The 18,798-nt window shown below is 46.2% G+C and overlaps 6 protein-coding genes across 6 annotated transcripts; 2 read left to right on the forward strand and 4 right to left on the reverse strand.

The window, feature by feature from the left end:
* Positions 1-1,266: 1,266 nt before the first annotated feature.
* Positions 1,267-2,875, forward strand: PADG_03202 (uncharacterized protein; the record flags this gene model as incomplete). The annotated part of the gene is made up of 4 exons (XM_010760002.1): positions 1,267-2,016; positions 2,118-2,205; positions 2,261-2,725; positions 2,829-2,875. 4 exons carry the CDS (start codon positions 1,267-1,269, stop codon positions 2,873-2,875), a joined length of 1,350 nt encoding a protein of 449 aa, XP_010758304.1.
* Positions 2,876-3,636: 761 nt separating this feature from the next.
* PADG_03203 (uncharacterized protein) lies at positions 3,637-5,001 on the forward strand (the record flags this gene model as incomplete). The annotated part of the gene is made up of 5 exons (XM_010760003.1): positions 3,637-3,671; positions 3,818-3,890; positions 3,984-4,066; positions 4,220-4,784; positions 4,858-5,001. The coding sequence occupies 5 exons, from the start codon at positions 3,637-3,639 to the stop codon at positions 4,999-5,001; spliced, it is 900 nt and encodes a 299-aa protein (XP_010758305.1).
* A 1,283-nt stretch (positions 5,002-6,284) lies between these two features.
* On the reverse strand, positions 6,285-6,746 carry PADG_03204 (uncharacterized protein; the record flags this gene model as incomplete). Its single annotated transcript, XM_010760474.1, has 2 exons — positions 6,285-6,518; positions 6,642-6,746. The coding sequence occupies 2 exons, from the start codon at positions 6,744-6,746 to the stop codon at positions 6,285-6,287; spliced, it is 339 nt and encodes a 112-aa protein (XP_010758776.1).
* A 5,387-nt stretch (positions 6,747-12,133) lies between these two features.
* PADG_03206 (sterol homeostasis protein ARV1) lies at positions 12,134-13,516 on the reverse strand (the record flags this gene model as incomplete). The annotated part of the gene is made up of 3 exons (XM_010760475.1): positions 12,134-13,114; positions 13,192-13,245; positions 13,328-13,516. The coding sequence occupies 3 exons, from the start codon at positions 13,514-13,516 to the stop codon at positions 12,134-12,136; spliced, it is 1,224 nt and encodes a 407-aa protein (XP_010758777.1).
* A 504-nt stretch (positions 13,517-14,020) lies between these two features.
* Positions 14,021-16,415, reverse strand: PADG_03207 (amino-acid acetyltransferase, mitochondrial; the record flags this gene model as incomplete). The annotated part of the gene is made up of 3 exons (XM_010760004.1): positions 14,021-15,991; positions 16,077-16,262; positions 16,359-16,415. The coding sequence occupies 3 exons, from the start codon at positions 16,413-16,415 to the stop codon at positions 14,021-14,023; spliced, it is 2,214 nt and encodes a 737-aa protein (XP_010758306.1).
* Positions 16,416-17,227: 812 nt separating this feature from the next.
* Positions 17,228-18,446, reverse strand: PADG_03208 (uncharacterized protein; the record flags this gene model as incomplete). The annotated part of the gene is made up of 4 exons (XM_010760476.1): positions 17,228-17,295; positions 17,455-17,607; positions 17,786-17,977; positions 18,353-18,446. The coding sequence occupies 4 exons, from the start codon at positions 18,444-18,446 to the stop codon at positions 17,228-17,230; spliced, it is 507 nt and encodes a 168-aa protein (XP_010758778.1).
* Between the last annotated feature and the right edge of the window lie 352 nt (positions 18,447-18,798).

Raw genomic sequence — 18,798 nt, forward strand, 5'->3', positions numbered from 1 at the left:
TTGAGCCAGACGTTCGACATTTGCAGGCCAGCCCACGTATCAACAAAGAGACCCACATATCAACGAAGAGAAAAGGGCGGTCCAGCTCTGCACGTATGGTAGGTATTTCATTGTGGATTGGGTATCGACGAATCAGCCATGCCTCTGTCGGGCGCAGCGGGTGTCATCGGCAGCCAATATCCAACCCCTCCCTTGATTGGCCTGCATCGCATGCTAATATGCAGAAACTGAGTGGACGAATCTGTGGGGTATCTTAAGAAGAATGCAGCCATGTTAAGAGAATACAATTTTCACAGTGCGAGGAGGGAGGCTGATGGGGATGCAAGGATATTTATGTATTTGTGAGGTTTACAAAGAGGGGCAAAGGGTTGAGTTCTGAGCGTGTCTATAAACAGCAAACATATTGATCGATTGCTTGACCCCTGGCTTATTCAATATCGGATATCGTAGCGTTGGGCATCCAGGGCATCAACGAAGCTTGGTATCAGCAACGAGCATCTGTTTGCCGCAGGGGAGAGGTGGATTTGATACGGACGACGCCTCGGTAGATCCTGGGCCGAGAGATCGAGTGTGCTCTATTTAAGTTAATATCGTTTGGGTGGAACAAGGTATATACTTATATAAATATATGGATGTTTCGCATCATTCCCATTTATAATTCAAGTCTTCAGAGGAATCAGGCAATAACAAGCGTCGATTGTATATAGGGGGAAACAGTCGAGCTGAAAGCATTGAAGTTACAACCGTGAGAGTCATTCCATCACTTCTACTTCACTAGCTAAATAATTCACTCCATCGTTGGTCGAAGGGATTCTTATTAATATTCGTTTTAGGCGTCTGCCTGGTTGCAAAGATCGCCGTTTGGCTAAATATTTATGACCTCAACCCCCCAGATAAATAACTAATCGTCATACCCATCGAGAACCCAATATTTATCTCTATTAGTGCTCACAGAAGAACAACTTGGTGCTATCCACTGCACACAATATCGTCCTTTTGTTTCGAGTTGATTTTCCATCTGCCGATTTCTTCACTGGCGCTTGGTCCACCTGATAAATATACTGACAACGGTCCAACACCAAAAAACAACTCTATTCCCCGCTTCAGCCGCGGGAGAAACCTGAACTTTTATTTGAGAAGCACTCGTCTGGCGCACTGGTTTCCAGCCTCAATTTCCACGGATCTTGGATATCTTGTTCCGCATTCTACAAAGCTCTACAAAAGAAAATTCCGGCTAAGGACGCTATTTAAATAACTGCTTTCTTCATGCCCCGCTACCGCGATTCATCCTCCTCCAGTAGCAGCAGCTCTGGAAGGGGTGAAGGAGGGGGAGGCAGATGGGATGCAAACCGTTTTTTCAGAGAGCGCGATGAGCGTCAGGAATCGCAGACTCGAGAAAGACGAACTACACAAGTTGTTGATCGACCTCCACCTGAAGAAAGACGGCGACGTAATATCGACGATATACTCCAGGCCGCTCATGAGCGCTACGGCCCGCCTGCCAGGAGAGCCGATCGGACCTATAACGACGACCACCTCATCCCCTCGTCAGGTGCCTTAATTCCCTACCAGGAGAGAGAGCAACGGGACCGGAGTCCAGTAATACGTCCTCGACTCCTCCGTCGCCAATCCTCTCTCGACACCTTCGACCGTGCCGCCAGTCGGCGGGTCCATGATGCCTATGATAGCGAGGACTACGGACCCCCGGTGACTCCGATTCCGATAGTTGTCCCGCGACGGAGACGCACACCCCCTGTCTATGAAAAAACTGACTTGACTGAGATACGCGTTGCAGAGCCAGACTATTATGGAGACGAGGTGTTCCGCACTATACGGTCGCGGGATAGAAGTGTTACCCCCCGGCCACGGGGTCGGAGCGTTGTAACTGTTCCCCGGGAAGTTGAGGTGAGGGAGATTCGGCCTGCATCAGCACCACGCCGCGGGATGACTCGTGTGCCCAAGCACATCGTCCACCCTCGAGCCATCATTGATTCTGGCTACACGTATGAGGAAGAGGTATGCGCGGTTCCCCACCCTCTGCCCCCTCTCCTCTCTCTCACACACATGCCCGTTCACCTAATTGCAATATTTAACTGACTGACACATGTGACATCTAGGGCAACTCCTATCTTATTTTCCAAGCACTACAGGAATCTCATATTAAAGACTTAGTCTCCAGGAGCAGGGAAATCAGACGAACACCTAGTCCGTGCAGTTCCTTTCTTCTCTCTGAAACCAACAGTTCATTCCCACAAACCAGTTGGTGTTGAACATTCAAATATGTCAATTGTTGAGAATCCTACTAATGGTGGCCCCTCTCATACAGCAACGACGGAAATTAAGGATACATTGGCTGTTGGCCCTCCACGGGAAACCGTCAGCATGGAAAGACGGAGATCAGTCTCAAGGAGGCCCATACGAGTGGTAGGATCGCGGTCGCGAAGGCCATCTGTCTCACGAGTAGAGATCCAGCCCATCCGTCACCATCGCCGTCGACGATCGTCACCTATCCGAATCATCGAACCCAAGGACTTCATCGTGGAAGATGTCCTTGTACCCCGGGCAGAAGTTGCGCTCATCATGCCTGACCGCCATCGCCTCCGAGAGAGTGATATCCAAGCAGACGTCCTCGCCTTGGATCGGGAGAGGAGAGCTCTAAGGCAAGAACGTGTGGAGGGAGCATTGGAAGTTGAAGAAACTCTGGATGTGCGACGGGAACCTAAAGGTATGCTTAAATTTTAACTTCGCTCTATCCTTGGTTCTTGACGAGTTTAAATTTTTTTTTTTTTTGCGTAAATGGCAACTAACAAACAACCTGCGGGATTTAGCACCAAGTCCTCGACTGATCAGGGCGATGATGGCAACGCTGACCTGATTGTTTAAATGTAAATCAATTCGAACGTTACCAAGACTCAGCACAGCGGATGAGAATGACCTCAATGACAATGAATGGGTGTTCGTCCCGGCGTCCGCTTGCCTCCACCTGTTCTATTTAACCGGTGTAATCCGAATTTTTCTTTTTTTTGTTAATTTAATTTAATTTAATTTACTTAATTTAATTTGTTTCATCTTTCATTTGGGGTGTCCCACGAATGCAGAGTGCATGGCAATTTGACCTTTGTCGTTTTCAAACCTGTCCAAAATTGTGGCATTCGGGGAGCTATCTATGTAGAGATCATGCTATTTGCTCGGAAGCGGTTTTATCTTTGTATCTCACCTTATTAGGTGCCCTGGTACCTTATCTTAGACCTGCTTGATGCGACTTCATCACTCTTCATGATGAATACAGGTAATTATGCTCAGGCATGCCTCCAATCTCGTCATCAGCACGTATTTAAGGTTTAGACAGGTACCAATGGTACGTAAATTAGAAAGCGAATCACATGACTTATGGATGACAGAATATGAGGTGGCCGAAAACGGATAGTTTCCCCGGCGTCGGGGCTGAAACGTCCGACTTGCTCTTTGGTGTCTCAACTTCGACATCTCACGTTGAAACTACATAATCCAGTCACAATATCCCTAGGGCAAATTTATCACCTCCGCGCAGTGTGAAGAATTATCTATCTACTATAAATATACCTTTCTGCCTATCCAATATCTCCAACTGTCCTGCAAGGTAGTCTCCCGGCGACCATGGACAAAGTACAGGCCTTTGGGAAGAACATCAGGTACCAGATTTCCTCATCTCCTGACTTGGCATCCAGTTCCACCCCAAGCTGCGATGCGTCCCTCTCCCGCCAACCAGTGAACGCTAGGGATTATTTATTTCCTTTTAAAACGGACCCCATTTTCTGATTGTGGCGAATTGCCATAGTGCGTCGTTTACCCCTTTCGCCGCCCGCACCCAGCAATATGTAAAGGAACAACTTGGACAGGTGGAAGAGAAGGTACGCAATCATGATATATCCACCTATGACTTTGGAAAAATCCCTCTTCGACATGACGGGCTGCCTGGTTAACTCGCGATATTATTGGGCTAGACACAACTTCCCGATGACTATATCCAACTCGAGAAGCGCGTGGATGCGTTGAAGCTAGTACATCAGAAGCTCTTGCAGGTTACGTATGTGCAGAATTATTATATACAGTCCACGCCACTTTCAACCTACCTATGTTAGATTTTGGGACAATGTTCGGTTCACCTATCTTGGTTCACAGCTTAAAAGTGAAACCCTTTGCTGATACTTGAACATTTATTCGTAAATTAAATTTTTAGCTCCCAATACTCGCATGAAGCATATGATTACCCTCCCAATATCCGGGAGTCCTTCAATGACCTTGGCCGCACAATCAGCGAGAAAGTCCAACTTCTCTCCCATGCCACCTCCCCGGCTGAGGCCCAGGCTGCCCTCACGGCTCCCCCATCCGCCAAACCACAGCCCAAAACTCTCAGCCATGCCATCGCCCGTGCCTCGTTGGCCGGCTCTCATCTAATCTCCCAGGCCCATTCTGGTGGTTCAGAGGACCCTCTTGCCATCGGCTTGGAGAAATATGCACTTGCCTCAGAACGGGTTGGCGAGGCACGACTGACCCAGGATGCTCAGATCCAGAGCCGGTTCCTGGCCGGGTGGAATACCACGCTGAACACCAACTTGATGTTCGCAGCCAAGGCCCGCAAGAACGTTGAGAATGCGAGGTTGATGCTTGATTCGATTAAGGCCAGCAAGGGTGTCTCGAAGGGAGATTTGAACCACCTCAGTGAAGAAGATCGGGCTGAGATTGAGCAGGCGGAAGATGAGTTTGTTGGCCAAACTGAAGAGGCTGTCGGAGTGATGAAGAATGTTAGATTTCACTCTCACTTATTCTGTTTTTACGTTTATAATTTTCAGTTTGTCTCCTGACCAGCAATCCCAGGTTTTGGATACACCCGAACCCCTCCGGAATTTGGCCGACCTGATCGCCGCTCAGTTGGAGTATCACAAGAAGTCATACGAGATCCTCAGCGAACTTGCGCCAGTGGTCGACGGGTTGCAAGTTGAACAAGAGGTTCGTGATTAGTTTTGCAATTCCTAACAGCCTCCAGTACGACAACTAAAACAAAAATCTTTTCCCCTTCCCTTGAATTTTAAGCGCTCACCCCACTGTTCGTGCAGAATAAAATCCACTAATTGCCCATCAACAACAGGCTAGCTACCGTAAAAGCCGAGAAGGAGCGTAAATTTACACCAGCCCCCTCCAACACTAAATAAGCTATCAATCAAGCTCTTCTCTTCTGCCGTCATAAATTTCAGTTCGCGAAACTCCCTGACATTCGCACGCTGTCAAACACCCACCATTTCCGGTTTACTTTCCAATGATATATTCCAAGATAATAGGCATGCGATGAACAGGAATCTGGTAGTCTTGAATACATTAAGGGGTTACATACAAACCCTATTCTTCTCGAAAATTTTGTGTACCAACCACTTCACACTTCATAATGCTATTGCTTGTCATTCCTACAAACTGATATATTGGAACCTGTGTTTTGTTGTCTACATATTTTCCCCTGTGTTTCAAACTCCTGTCAATCACCCTATACCAGGATACACGGGTCTTCTTCCCATATTGCCTCTGCTGTGTGAGTCTTTACACATGTATATCCAGCTTTCCCTTTTCGCTCTTCATTTTTCGTTGGTTTTTTATTCTTCCCTTGTCAATCCCATTATATTTTATGTGCTATTCACCTTTACCCTATGTCACATTTCCCCTTTTTTCGCCTGGCCTATCAATGCTATCTATCAGACCTGTCAAGTTACTTATTTCTTGATAGGTTCTGTTACCCTCCCTTTAACAGTCCAGTATTGTTGAAATTTTTAGAATTCGTTTTCCGACATACCAATTTCTGCCTACAAACTTTTTTAAGGTTTAAGGATGATACTAGCATCTTTCTCTCGCACTCCCTCTATATTTTGATTTAGCTGGACGCTTATCATAATTACACGCCGCTGTGGACCAACTTCTCTGGCTATTTAGGAACCTGCCACATCCATGAAATTGCTCCCGTTCAGATATGTCTAGTGAGGGATACTGATTCCTATCAGCAGAACAATCCACTCTTCTCCAACACCTAGCCTTCGACTCTATCATTCTGCACATATTAACAAGTACAGAATTCCATGTGCTAATATTGGGGGTCGTATGTATTTCCAACACACATCTCTCTCTTTGAGACCTCAGGAAGTCGGACAGCAGGAAAACAAAAAGCAAAGCAAAGCAAAGCAAAAAACCAACAAGGAAACATCACCCATACATCCCAACTGCCCAATCCCCAGCCCTCATGAAATGTCAGAGTTCGACGCTCAATCCTCATGAAGAACAGCCCCAACCCCTGGCTCAAAATATACCATCAATACCCCCTGATGCAAGGTTCTCGCCAGCCCCTTCAAGGCCGCATGTGCTGCGCACCACTCATCGTAATAGCGCATATCTTCGAGACTTGCGAAGGTTGATGCGGCAGCGACGGTGTAGCCCTGTCGTCGTTGGTCGTTGATTGTTGGACCTGCTCGGACGGAGAGGATGTATGGGTTGCCGTCCTACATAGAAGGAGTTGAGGTAGGGTTGGTGAGTGAAATAGGATCCTGGTTGCATGGAAGGTTTATACAGAGCAAGTGATGGTGTGTAATGGTACGGGATGTATGGACCTATATATATGGTACCTTGAGCGCATCCTTCTGTATTGTTTGGTATTTTTCTAGTAGTTGCTGTTGATGAGTTGGATCTGGGATCTTGAAAAGGGTTAAACGGGTGATTTGCGAAGGCATGGTTTGATGAGATAAACATGTGAATGCTTCCAATGTTGGTCTATCTCGTCCTTAATGGTTTTGAAGAAATAAAGCACAGGAGATGTAGATAGGCAAATGATAAAAAAAAGGAAATCCTTTTTCTTAATATTCCTTCCTTGTCACAGGTTACTTCTATTGCAGAGACAAGATCTGGGGGAGCTCTCTTATATATCAGCCCGCTATCCAGTTTTTAAGGCCCCCCTCACTCTCTAGCCTCGGACGGAAAGAATGCTCAGCCATTCTCCAGAAATGCCAATGGAGATATGGATCTGGATTCGTCCGTGGAGACTCAAGATATAGCTGACCGCAGTGTTGCTCCAAGGGCGGAATTTCCGCGCCCTCAACTTACTTGTTTCCCGCTAACCAGCTAATCAGCCCGAGGACTTGACTCTTAGTTGCTCACCCCTCAATCTCTCAGTTGAGAGAAAATTACTAGATTCAATACGCCAAAATTAATGTCGCCCATGTGTATTTGCTGAAAGGTTGTTGGATATGAGGTTGAGATCCTGATCATCTTGTTTCAATGGGTTAATGCTCGGGTACTCATTTACTATCCTCCACCATTAAGTTCCTCATACTAAACCTTAATTAACTAACGTATTTCCCAAGCGAGCGCAACACCCAAGCGAGTGCAACACCAATTCAAAATATCTTTTAATTTAACTGCCCTTCCACTTCAACGCGCAATTATGCCACCAATTCGCAATAAAAATGCTTCAGATTCTCTGGAAAGAGAGGGAAGACTTGAACTCATGATAAAAGCTTTTAAAAATCAAGAAATTGCTTCAATTCATGAAGCTGCTTGCTTATTTAATGTCTCTTATTCTACTTTCACTATCAACTGAATGGCCGGCAATCAAGGATCAATTTACATGCAAATTCACACAAATTATCTCCTGCTGAAGAAGATAAGCTAGTTGAATGGGTGCTGGACCAGGCTAAACAAGGATTCCCCTCACAGCCAGCATTGGTTGAGGATACAGCTAATTCTCTTCTTACTATTCAGAATTCAACCACCTCCACCACCCCCCCTCTCCGCATTGGCAAGAACTGGGTGTCAAATCTAGTGGCACACTGTCCAGAGCTCCAAAGCTGCTATTCCAGGTGCTATAATCATGAACAGACCAAGTATGAAGATCAGTGGATTATATGTGATTGATTTAAGACCTTGAGAGATAAAATTGCTAAGCATGAGATTCTGTCAGAAGATATATACAACTTTGATGAGACTGGATCTGCTATGAGAGTTTGTGCCACTGCTAAGATTATTACTAGTAGTGAGTGCTACAGCAGAGTAAAAGCTTTGATCAAATTATCAAGACCTGTGAATATGAGGATGGTCAGTGTCACTCTTTATGAAGAAGCAATACCAGAATATATTCAACATGAATGAGATAGAGAAGCAAAAATGCAAGAGATCTAGACACCAAATTCAACAAGAAGTAGGAGGTTTAACTAGTGAAGAAGTTCAAAGTCTTCTAGCTTCACCTGCACCATCTGCAGAGTCTGCAGCACCTGTTGAACAGCCAGTTATTCAATCTCATGAGTTTCACTATCTGTACCTGCCCCATGCTGATGAGCTCCACAACACTGCAGCAATTGCAATGTTCTCAGACATACAAGATTAAGATGTTCTCAACTGCATGTAATTTAATTTAATTGAGTGTTGTAGTGTTGAGATAATTTGAATTAAAATCCAATGAGTTGAGCTCTGTGGTTTTGGTGTTGCACTCGCTTGGGAAATACGTTAGTTAACTAATTAATGTAATCCATCACCTAGTCGATCAGATCATCTAGTTGATCAGATCACCTAGTTGATTGGCCTTTCACCACTCAAAGTATTTCAGATTAAATTAAGCAACAATTATATACAGAAAGTAGTAAATTATATTAAGAATTATTTCCTGCACACTGAGAGCATGTATGAGCAGTATGTCCAATAGTCCCACATACACTACACTGTGGTGCTGTGTGTTTTCATGGTTGAGAGTCAGCAGCTTCAACCACCCCTCCTTCCCATTCATTGACCCTTTGTACGCGATTCAAGCCTTTTTCAACCCTCAAAGCACCCTCTTTGAGCTACATATGTACAGCCTCTTTCTCACTTTCTCTTTTGTTTGGCATATGCGGCTCTTAGTTCCTTGACCTCCTGCTCCAAAAGTGCCATTCTATGCATGGTCATTTGACAGCCCTTGACAAGCTGGCTTAGGGCCTGATGGGTAGGACTGGGTGGACTCTACATACAGTGTTTGATATATTTCCTGACCTTCTCAGCCTGCTGCTCCAATTGGTGTACATTATGTGGTGTGGCTGTGGCCCAGGAAGCTTGGGAGCTATGAGAAGTTCCAGAAGAGATGGGTGTATGCATTGTGGTATTAAGGTGTGAGAGAACCTGTTCAGGATCATATGGAACCAGCCCAGCAGCTCTAAAGCTGCTCTTGATGTTGCTCTCAGTCAGGGCCTGTATATGAGTGATAGGATAGAGACTCAGAAACTTCTTTTTGTCAATGTGATTGATTCCAAGCCACATCTGCTTCTCTACCAGTTGTCTGTACACTGTTTTCAGTGGGGAGAAGCAGCCAACATTCAATGACTGAAAAAGATGAGAGGAATGAGCTGGCATGTAGAGAGCAATAATATTGTTCTCAGAGCAGAACCAGTCAAATTCAGCTGAAGCATGACTTCCATGTCCATCAAGAATCAACAGTCAGTATTTGTCCTTTGTACAGGGTAGAGTGTCCTTGTTGAACACCTCCTTCAGTCAATACAGACCCAGTTTGTCAGTTGTCCAGCCATTATCACTGACTTCAATGACTCAGTTGCCTGGCAGCCCTTCCATCTCATACCAACAGGATTGGTGCACTTTTCCTTTGAGGATGATCATTGTATGAAGAGCCCAATCTGTGGCATTGATTCCAGCAATAACAGTCACCCATTCTTGATTTCCAGGTTGAGCCAGTTTTGGATGATTGGTTCTTTTAGACCCAGTCACCACCCTAGCAGTGCTAATAACTCCCATCTGAAATCCAGTCTCATCAAAGTTGTAGATATCATCTTTCAGAATCCCATACTTTGCAATGGTGTTTTGTACAAGCCTGAACCACCCACAGATAATCTCAGGATCCTCACATAGAGCCCATTGATGATCATACTTGTGTGAGAACTTGGATTTGAGCTCAGAATGGTGATCAATAAATCAATTAACCCAGCATTTGCCAACTGTAGGTGGAGGTTTGGCCTAAGTGCTAGGATCTCAGTTGGCAAGAAGAAGGTTGGCTGTTTCTCATACAGTGCGCACTTGAGGAGGCTGGCCACATTCATCCATGGATAGAATCCACTGTACAAGAACTGACTCTTCAGTAGAGGCTAATTTTTGATTGTTGAGTTGGGAATTCTCTCATGTTTTATGACCATTCAATCAATTCTGTAAGGTGGTAAAAGGGATGCCGTACAAGCTTGCAGCTTTCGTAATACTTGAAGTTTGACCTCTTTTTAATGCCTGAATAGCCAAAAGAATCTTTCCTTCCTGAGTGGAAGCTTGAGAAGGCCGTAGGGTGGGCATTTTGTTGATGTGAATGCTAGACGCATGCACGTTGGATAAACCGATCGACTAGGTGATCCGATCGACTAGGTGATGGATTACGTTAACTATGTTAGCCAGCTTATGTAATCTTATCCTAGTTGACTGACAAATCGCATAACTACGGCTGAGAGCTCCAGTCTTCAGTTTCAACATCCACTTCGTTCAGCGCAAAGGACGGTTTAACACATGCAACCGTTCAGTTAAGATATACAAACCGTCAAAATTATACTCTCTACCTACAAAACTCCGGAACCCCCATCTCGCGTCCCCTGTCGCCGCTGCAGTCGTTTCAAGACCAACTACTTACCTCAATTCTCGCCCGAAATCCACGACCTGTTCACACCTCAAAAATATCGGGCAGTACGTACCGACAGCTGCAAGTACGCCGCAGTTAGCGCAACCTTTTATTTCGAAGTTTAATAGATATTTCCTGCGCACATATATCTATATTATAACACATCAATCATGGCAAACGGGTATGGCATTGCCTCTTATGGAACATTTAACCAGTCCGTCCACAGGCTGACCAAAACTCCGCCGCTTGCCTGTGCTCTCGTCTGAGCAACCACACGGCACTAGGAATGGAATTGTATTATAGATGGAGTATAATAATCGGCCTCGTCTTTGTTGTTCTGGCAAATCTGCTTGCTTGGGTATTTAGTCCAAAGGGAGAGGATAGAACGTCAGTGCCTCTATCTCCCATTATTAGCTCCTGCTATTTCCCCGTTCGACTTCAACCCTTTGGAATACAAGCCTATTGCATATCTGGATCTGTTTTGGCTGTTTTGGGGGAATTGGGGTGAAGTCCGCGTGACTTGTTCACATTATGCGAGGAGTAGTAGGCTGTACAACTCGGACAAAGATCATATGGAAAGAAGGGAATATCGGTTTCTCAAACTCGAACCAGGATGGAGGTGTGGTCAAAATATTAAAAAAAATCTTGGTTCCCGAGTAAGACGGATGAAGGTCCCGGAAACTGATATGGCCCCTTCGCTCCGTTGTCGTTGGAAAACCGCAGATCCCATACTCACTCACCTTTACCCTTCCGCACACTATGCTCTACAAATTATCACACCAGCAAAGGGAAAATACTGACAGCTATTACAGGGTATGGCGCAGCTCTTTAATACTCGCATTCACAGCCTGCTATCTAATGTGGGGTATGTATACACACATACATTTTAACCTTATTTCCATTCGTCCAATTCCTATACCTCGTGCAGACACATAATCTAACCACCATTCCTCTGTGTAGCAATAACATTCCTCGCGCAATTACATCCATTAATTGCGCCAAAGAGAAGTGATATCCGCCCTGGTATGGTACCGCATTAAATGGGGAAGGCGGTGAAGGGGAGCGCATGTTTTGAAGCGGACCGCCATTTTCTATATCGACACTATCCGTGTTTATCTTCACATCTTTCCAGCTGGTTATGGGGGCACTTTTTTGTATGCTTCTCAGCATATATTGTACTTATATTTTCTGAGGTTTGCTTTTTTGCATTGTGCTAAGAATGTGAGAGATATACCCTAATAATTTAGAGAAAATTACCCAATACATAAAATGGGATCGGAAACGCTACCTGTCAAACAGCAATACAATAACTGTTGCATAAGTAAACACATGATCCCTCTCTGTATTGACTCCAAAGGAAAGTCAAAACCAAAGTGCCAAAGCCCAAAACACCCAAGCGCTAATTCCGATATGCATTATTAAACAAGTGTTTTTCTGGCCTCCTTTGCACCTCATAAGCATATCGTCAAAGTCAATTTATTTATTTGTTCACAATCCCACCAACCCCAACATTGTCTTTTCAACAACCCATCTCGCAAACTGGCCACCCAGCGCCAGCATCGCTGCCCGTATATACCCGCAATCAAGCAGTATGAAAAGCGCTTCTGTATTATTCAGCAGAACGAGATGGGTATTCGTAATCGAGAGGACAAGGGAGAGGAGCGGGTCTAGGATCGAGGAGGAGAGGGATGATGAGGATATATTTGAAGCGTGCGACGGGGATGGAGAAGGAAATAGTTGCTGCTGCTGCGGTTGTTGCGTCGAGATGCTAGATATAGTGGAAGGGGAGGCGTAGCTCATGACTGTACAAACCAGGGAACTGGAAATGATTCCTGTGGCTGACCCCGACGCTGCGGTGGTTGTGTTGTTGGCGTCTGGTGTTTCTGGGCTCCAGATCACGAGGAGGATTGGGAAGAGTTTGGTGCAGCTGCTGACGAAGAGAGCGGTGCTTATGGAATTCGCGCTGGCGGGGAAAGGGGGAGGCATGGGATTGACCTGGAGGGGTGATGTGGACGATCTTCGGACAAGTGGTGGGTGTGCAAAAAGAGTATTTGCGGAGGGATTTTGATTAGGTTCGCTGGAAGTCGGCTGAGGCTGCTGTTGCCCTCCATTGCCTGGTGCCGTGCTGGTGGTGAGCGCAGGTGTCTGATTATGGGACTGTGAAGGGGAATTGTTGAGATGGGGTTGGAGAGTTGAAGGGCTGGGTGGGAATAGCTCTGCACGGCTGGAGTCGTTCCGGGTATTGGTGGGTAACGGAGGCCGCGGGACCAAGAAAGAAGCAAGGAGACGGACTGTAATGTGGTGCGCCAGTGTTGCGAGGGTGTTCAGTGTGAGGAAGAAGAGGTATTGGACTATAATCGGAGATGTTGAGAGTGTGGATGCGGAGAGCGAGGAACTTTTCTCGACCCGTGCCCATGAGAGATAGACGTCAAAGAGTAAGATTAATGTTCCGAGGCGTATAATCGAGCGCTGGAGAGACACATTATTATCCATTCAACAACTACAAGAGTGCCAAACGGGATATGGAGCGTAGGTTGTATACATACATCGAACTTATCGTCCGACCTCCCAAGTCGATTGAACAAGAGGTGCCGATACACCTAGATCAGAAAGGCTTAAAGTTAGCCAATACCGCAATAGCAGACAACAATTCCGAGCTGGAGAGTATTGCTCATCACTTACCTGCGGCTTTATCAAGACCAGATCGATGAACAACACCACGAAATCATGCTCCACATACTTGTCCGCGAACCGTTTGCAGCGCGGACATTGTGTCAACCGAACTCCCTTGCCTAGGGAGCGGTCATCGGCTTTGCTGTAGGAGGTGTAGAGATGGGAGACGGGATAGCAGCATTCGATACATATTGGCATTGTGGATATTCATGTTGCACATTCGGCAGGGAAGGGATTGGACCTATTCATGTTCCATTTTGGAGCGTTTCTTGTTGTTTGTCTGTTGGTCTCTCTTGATGACGTTCAAAGATGTCTTTCCCACAAGGATTAGTTAATTGTACTGCTTGGTCCGTGCACAAACAGCTCTTTCAACACGGAAAAAGGGGAAATTTTGGCAGTGGAAATTTTCTCTATCTTCGCCAATTATTTTTGAACATGGAATACGGAGGATGGGAAGAGCCAGACACAATATACACTGGACTTAAGTTTGGAAGGCTATTTATTTTCACGGCTATGTTCTTCGTATAAACCTATATCCTCTCTCAAGGCTGCGAAGACATGGTAATTATATTTACTACCTTGACTACTAACAATTAGTCTTCTGTAACGAAAGCTGTTATAACTGACCAAGAACTACACATTGCAAATTCTCCAGAAATGTCATCATTAAGGCGCATCCATATCCAGAGATATATATACTGCTCAATCAGCAACATGTTTATTATCCGCCCAACTAGGCTCAATATGCCGACAAACCGCTTCATAATCCCAAAACACCCTATCGTTCTCTGGTACCCCATCAGTCGTCCAGAACATCGTCCAGTTCGTCCCAGGGAGCTTCCACGTCCCCCTTGCCCGCTCAAAATACCACTTATTCACCGGATTATCACGACGGCTCCGCCAGGCGACACCCTTGCGTAAACAGGTTCGAACCATGGCGTTAAACACGATATCCGCCACGCCACCCGCCCCCTGGCTGCGTTTAAGAACAGCAAATTTATCTAGATACGGAACCATTCGCGATCGGCTTGCTTCGCTTCCGTCATTGGGCACGCCGGGTGGTAGTTCCCAGGTTAAGATGGCTCCGCCTTCATACTCGCCTGCGATGATGAGTCCGGCTAGGTGATCATTCACGCGGTTGAGGTAGTGTTGCACGTCTAATTTCCTGTTAAACGAGTCTTCGATTAATTGGACGAGTCGAGGTAGGTCGATGCATGGATCATTAAGCGTCATCCGGGATTCTCCATTTTTGGGAGGCTCCCAGATCTGGATACGCGGGTCAGGAAATAGGGTTAGCGGCATGCCCTTTTTGAAAAATGTTGAGTGAATCACTGGGGTTGTATTGTAGGATGAAGAGCCGTTGTTTGCACCCAGCCTTCCCGCTGGAAGTGAAGCGGAATGGCTGGGCTTATCGGTAAGTAGATTGTGAATCAGAGGATTCCGCTGTCGTCGGGTGCCAACAGAGGATAGCTCTGATGGGTCCCGAGGTGGGCTTGCGGAGTTCGCTGCATCTTGGGGCGTTGTGATGATGCCAGATGAGGACGGTGGTAGGTAGGTTAGGGTGCCATGTAGAAGCTTCAAATTGTCGAGGTGCCTCTGAAGATTTGGGGATTGGGAGGTATCTCGATTCGATGCAAGACCTAGCTCACTGCGTAACGACACAGCTTCTTTTTCTACCAACGTTGAAAAGGGATTGGATTTCGCCAACGATGATACTGATTGTCGCTCCCCCACACGCTTATCATTCGTGTCTTCGTTTGTGGCCATCCCTAACTTTAACTCCTCGCTAATCTCTTCATATTCCTGCTCCAAATTCACGAAAACGTGCGCTTTCGTGCGCCGTTTGAGTGACGGTATACCACCTGCCGGATCCAACACAATAAGCCTGTCAACAGAGACTTCCTTTTGGAGCTCTGAAACCTTCCGCGCCAGCTCATGGGGGTTATCACCTTGGCTAGGTTTGACACTCAATCCCGTAAATTCCTTAGTTAATGCCAATACAACATCATCCGCTGGAACAGCAACTCCTGTAAGGGTATCCTCTGTGTAACCAATAGGCGGAATAACAACAATTCTTCCACGCCGTAAAGGAGAAAGAAGTTGATCCCTTGAAAGCACAGAAACAGCATTCTCATTTGAAGGCGCCAAGCGTATGACATCATCCAGTCGTTGGGAGTCTAAACCATTGTCACTTGCGTCAATTGCAGCTGACACACGGTCTGCCTGTTCAATTGCACGTCTTCTCCACGAGGAGTCATTTTCGGGCAGTGCGGGATCAAGCACGACACAACAACCCATCCCCAGCATGGCGAGCTGTGACAATGTTCTTCCAACCCCTTTGAGCGTGTTGTCCTCCAGGAGCTGAGGTTCCCGAATCTTGACTAGAGCGATGTGCAGTGGCTCTCGATTCATTTCTAGTAGTGGTGATATCTGGGGCGTAGAGTCCTGTCTCAACACCGGAAGATTATGCGTAGCTCTCGCTACACCAGACACCGCATCTCCCAGATTTGCCCCTAACCCGACGATATTTGCGTCTACCCCGCCCAGGGCATTGGTATTAGCGTCCTGCTGCTTCGGCTTTCCGGGAGCTGGCACCTGATATTTGAAGCGTGAAAGATACGACTGAGCTTCTCTTTTTGTTGATGCAGAGCTTAGCAGGCTGAAGAAAAAGTCCTAACATCAGAAATACAACAGTTAATCCTTCACAGTTCTACGAATAGATGCTCAACCTCTCAAGGGCAAAGCGATGGATGATAACCTTATCCGCCAACTTCTCCCTAGCCCTGTGACCCAGCTGTCTCTGATAATCATTCTGCTCTGGAGGCGTTTCACCATCCTGCCGCCTAACGGAGGATGTGGACACAAGGCGTCCTGCCGGAGCTAAGAAGCAACGGTTTTTTATGGGAAGGCAGCTGGTGCATGTAGGGACACTGATTCGTTCATACTGGAGGCCAAGAAGATGGGGAAGAAATAGATGCGATGTTAGCAACATAATCTCCTGCCATGTGAGCACGGGGAAGACCAAACCTTGGAAACGCACCTTATGAAGGAATAAGTGTGGGCCCGAGGGCCAGTCCAACACCGCTCTTCGGTTCATCGTGCATGATTTTCAGACAACGTTGATGGTAGTAGGTATGTTGGAGCGGAGAACTCCGCAGCAGTTTATTGAGGGAGCAACTGAGCGGTTTAACTACAACTCGCCCAGGTCATCGGTCGAGGAAGGGCAATGCGTACGGGGTCATTGTCGCCGTGAAACCCGGGGACAGAACAATAGAACCGTGGTGGGGTGGCCTCCATGTGAGTCAGTGATGCAGAGTTTGGGGTTTGAAAGCTGGCTGGCTGCTGTCTTGCTGCTTGTTCGGGTGGAGTAGGCTTTATTTCCACGATGCCTGGGGTTTTGCCACCGCCAATTTGGGGCAGGCGGTCTGACGCCCGGCCAAACTACGGCGATCAGATAAGGTTGCAGGCACGCACCTTATTTGCCAGAAGATATTCTAGCTCCAACGCTAGGCTAGGGCTGAGCCCTAATCAATCAATCGCTCCTGGGAACCTTGGCAGGTTTAAATGTTCTGTTCCTCTGCGATCAGCTGCATTCGATAACCACTAGATACGCTACAGCGACAGTCTTCGCTGCGCAGCCTCCAGGGCGTTCAGGCTGTGAGGGTTATATATCATTAATGCCTATATACGGAGTATATATATATATCACCCAGTCTGTCGACATGTCCGGAACAAATTCCCTCAGCGATGATTCCGCCCTATTCCCAATGATGAAATGTGAAAAAATTACTTAAAATATCCACCGACAATAATGACACCATGTATGACAACACTCCACCTCTGTAGGTAAAGCTTCCTATGCCCGTTAACCAATCGGCTCCCGGGTTCCATCTGCTCTCTCTCCCCAATCTAATCCCTCTTCGACTTGGTCACTCGCTCTTTCAGTCGATAAAACATATCGATACCCATTAGTGCAGCTGTCATTCAGCAATCGTAGAATTACATATCTATAGTTAGCGTGATTTGTGCAGCATGTCTTCGCGGTGTTATACAATCTATCCAACAGCAAACTATTTATTTGCACTACACAAAAGAGAAAGATAGAAAATTCAAAAGCAAGTAAAGCTAGCACATACCAAATGCAGCATAAGGCGCGTACATATACGTAATCGTTGTCTTCTGCTCGGTCGTGCGATCGGTCCAGCTCCACACGTCGACCAGGCAAGTAAGAGTTGTGATGAATGTCTGTACCGCAAAGACGAGCAAGTGGACGGGGACCATGGGAGCATCTGTATATGGTTTTTTGTCGGTTAGCTGCCCATGCTTATCGCAACAAGGGTTCAAAAGTCCATCTCTAATGCCACCACTTAGGAAATGAAGAAAAAAGGGAGGTATTTCATCTAGATTCCCGTTTTAAAATGATGCGAACCATATACAGGGGCGAGGAGATGAAATATGCACCCATACCTCTAAGTATGGCACCGACTGCCCAAATGCTCAATGGCAAGTGATATACCGCTTCCATGAAAATATAAGCCTTCCCCCACGCGGCCGGTTCCGAGAAGAACTTATCCTGGTACTTCTCGATATAGTCGCTGCGGACCTTGTCGACGAAAGCCGGCCTGATGGAGGCCGGGTAGAGAGGGGTGATGTCCACCACTAAATTTTTCCAAGAGGAATTGGGTTAGTTGGTATGACTTTTTGTTATATGTTGTGCTCAGGGTGCTGATTTTCTGTTTCTTAACAAATGAAAGCTGTTTCGCACAGAATGGCCCTTTACCTTCCTATGCGCTGCAGCCCTGCAAAAATATCTGCTTCATAGGAAAAGAACATGTCCAATATGGGCATTGAACTCCTGGAACCGGCAGCTACCAAAGCAGAGTGTGGAAACATGTCTAAAACTGAGCACATTGATAATGGCCTCTACGCCTGCAACACTGAGTGTACAATCTCAAGCTGACCACGAGCATACGGCCCAGAATTATTCGCTGAGACAATATGAAATAAACGGGCCCGTAAACACAAAACACATACATAATATAATCACAACATGAAGCAAGAAGAACGAAAGATAGAAGAGATCGACTTTGCGTTCTGATATTGACTTGTGAGTTGTTGTTGTTGTCATCTTGATTGTTTTGCTCTATCCGTCCGTTAAAAGTCGGGTTGAGAACGGTGAGCTTTTGGACTTCAAAGAAAATGAAACTATGAAGCTAAACTGGTAGAGTAACTGGGCTATCAAGAAACACGGGGGAGAAATAACGAATTGAGCAAGTAAAAATGGAAGCGAAACAAGCTGGGGGGGAATATGAAGAGAGCGCACGCATCAGTCTGCGATGTTGTCGACGAGTGGGGAATCTCTGCAAGACTCCATGTATTTCACGTGCACAGACTTGTAGCGAAAGGCAACTAATAATTAAGAATGAATCAAATGTTGATACACAAAGTGTACGACACACTCTTCTGCTACCGCAACATTC

This window comes from Paracoccidioides brasiliensis (assembly GCF_000150735.1).
Source record: "Paracoccidioides brasiliensis Pb18 unplaced genomic scaffold supercont2.3, whole genome shotgun sequence".
In the NCBI taxonomy this organism is placed as follows: domain Eukaryota; kingdom Fungi; phylum Ascomycota; class Eurotiomycetes; order Onygenales; family Ajellomycetaceae; genus Paracoccidioides; species Paracoccidioides brasiliensis.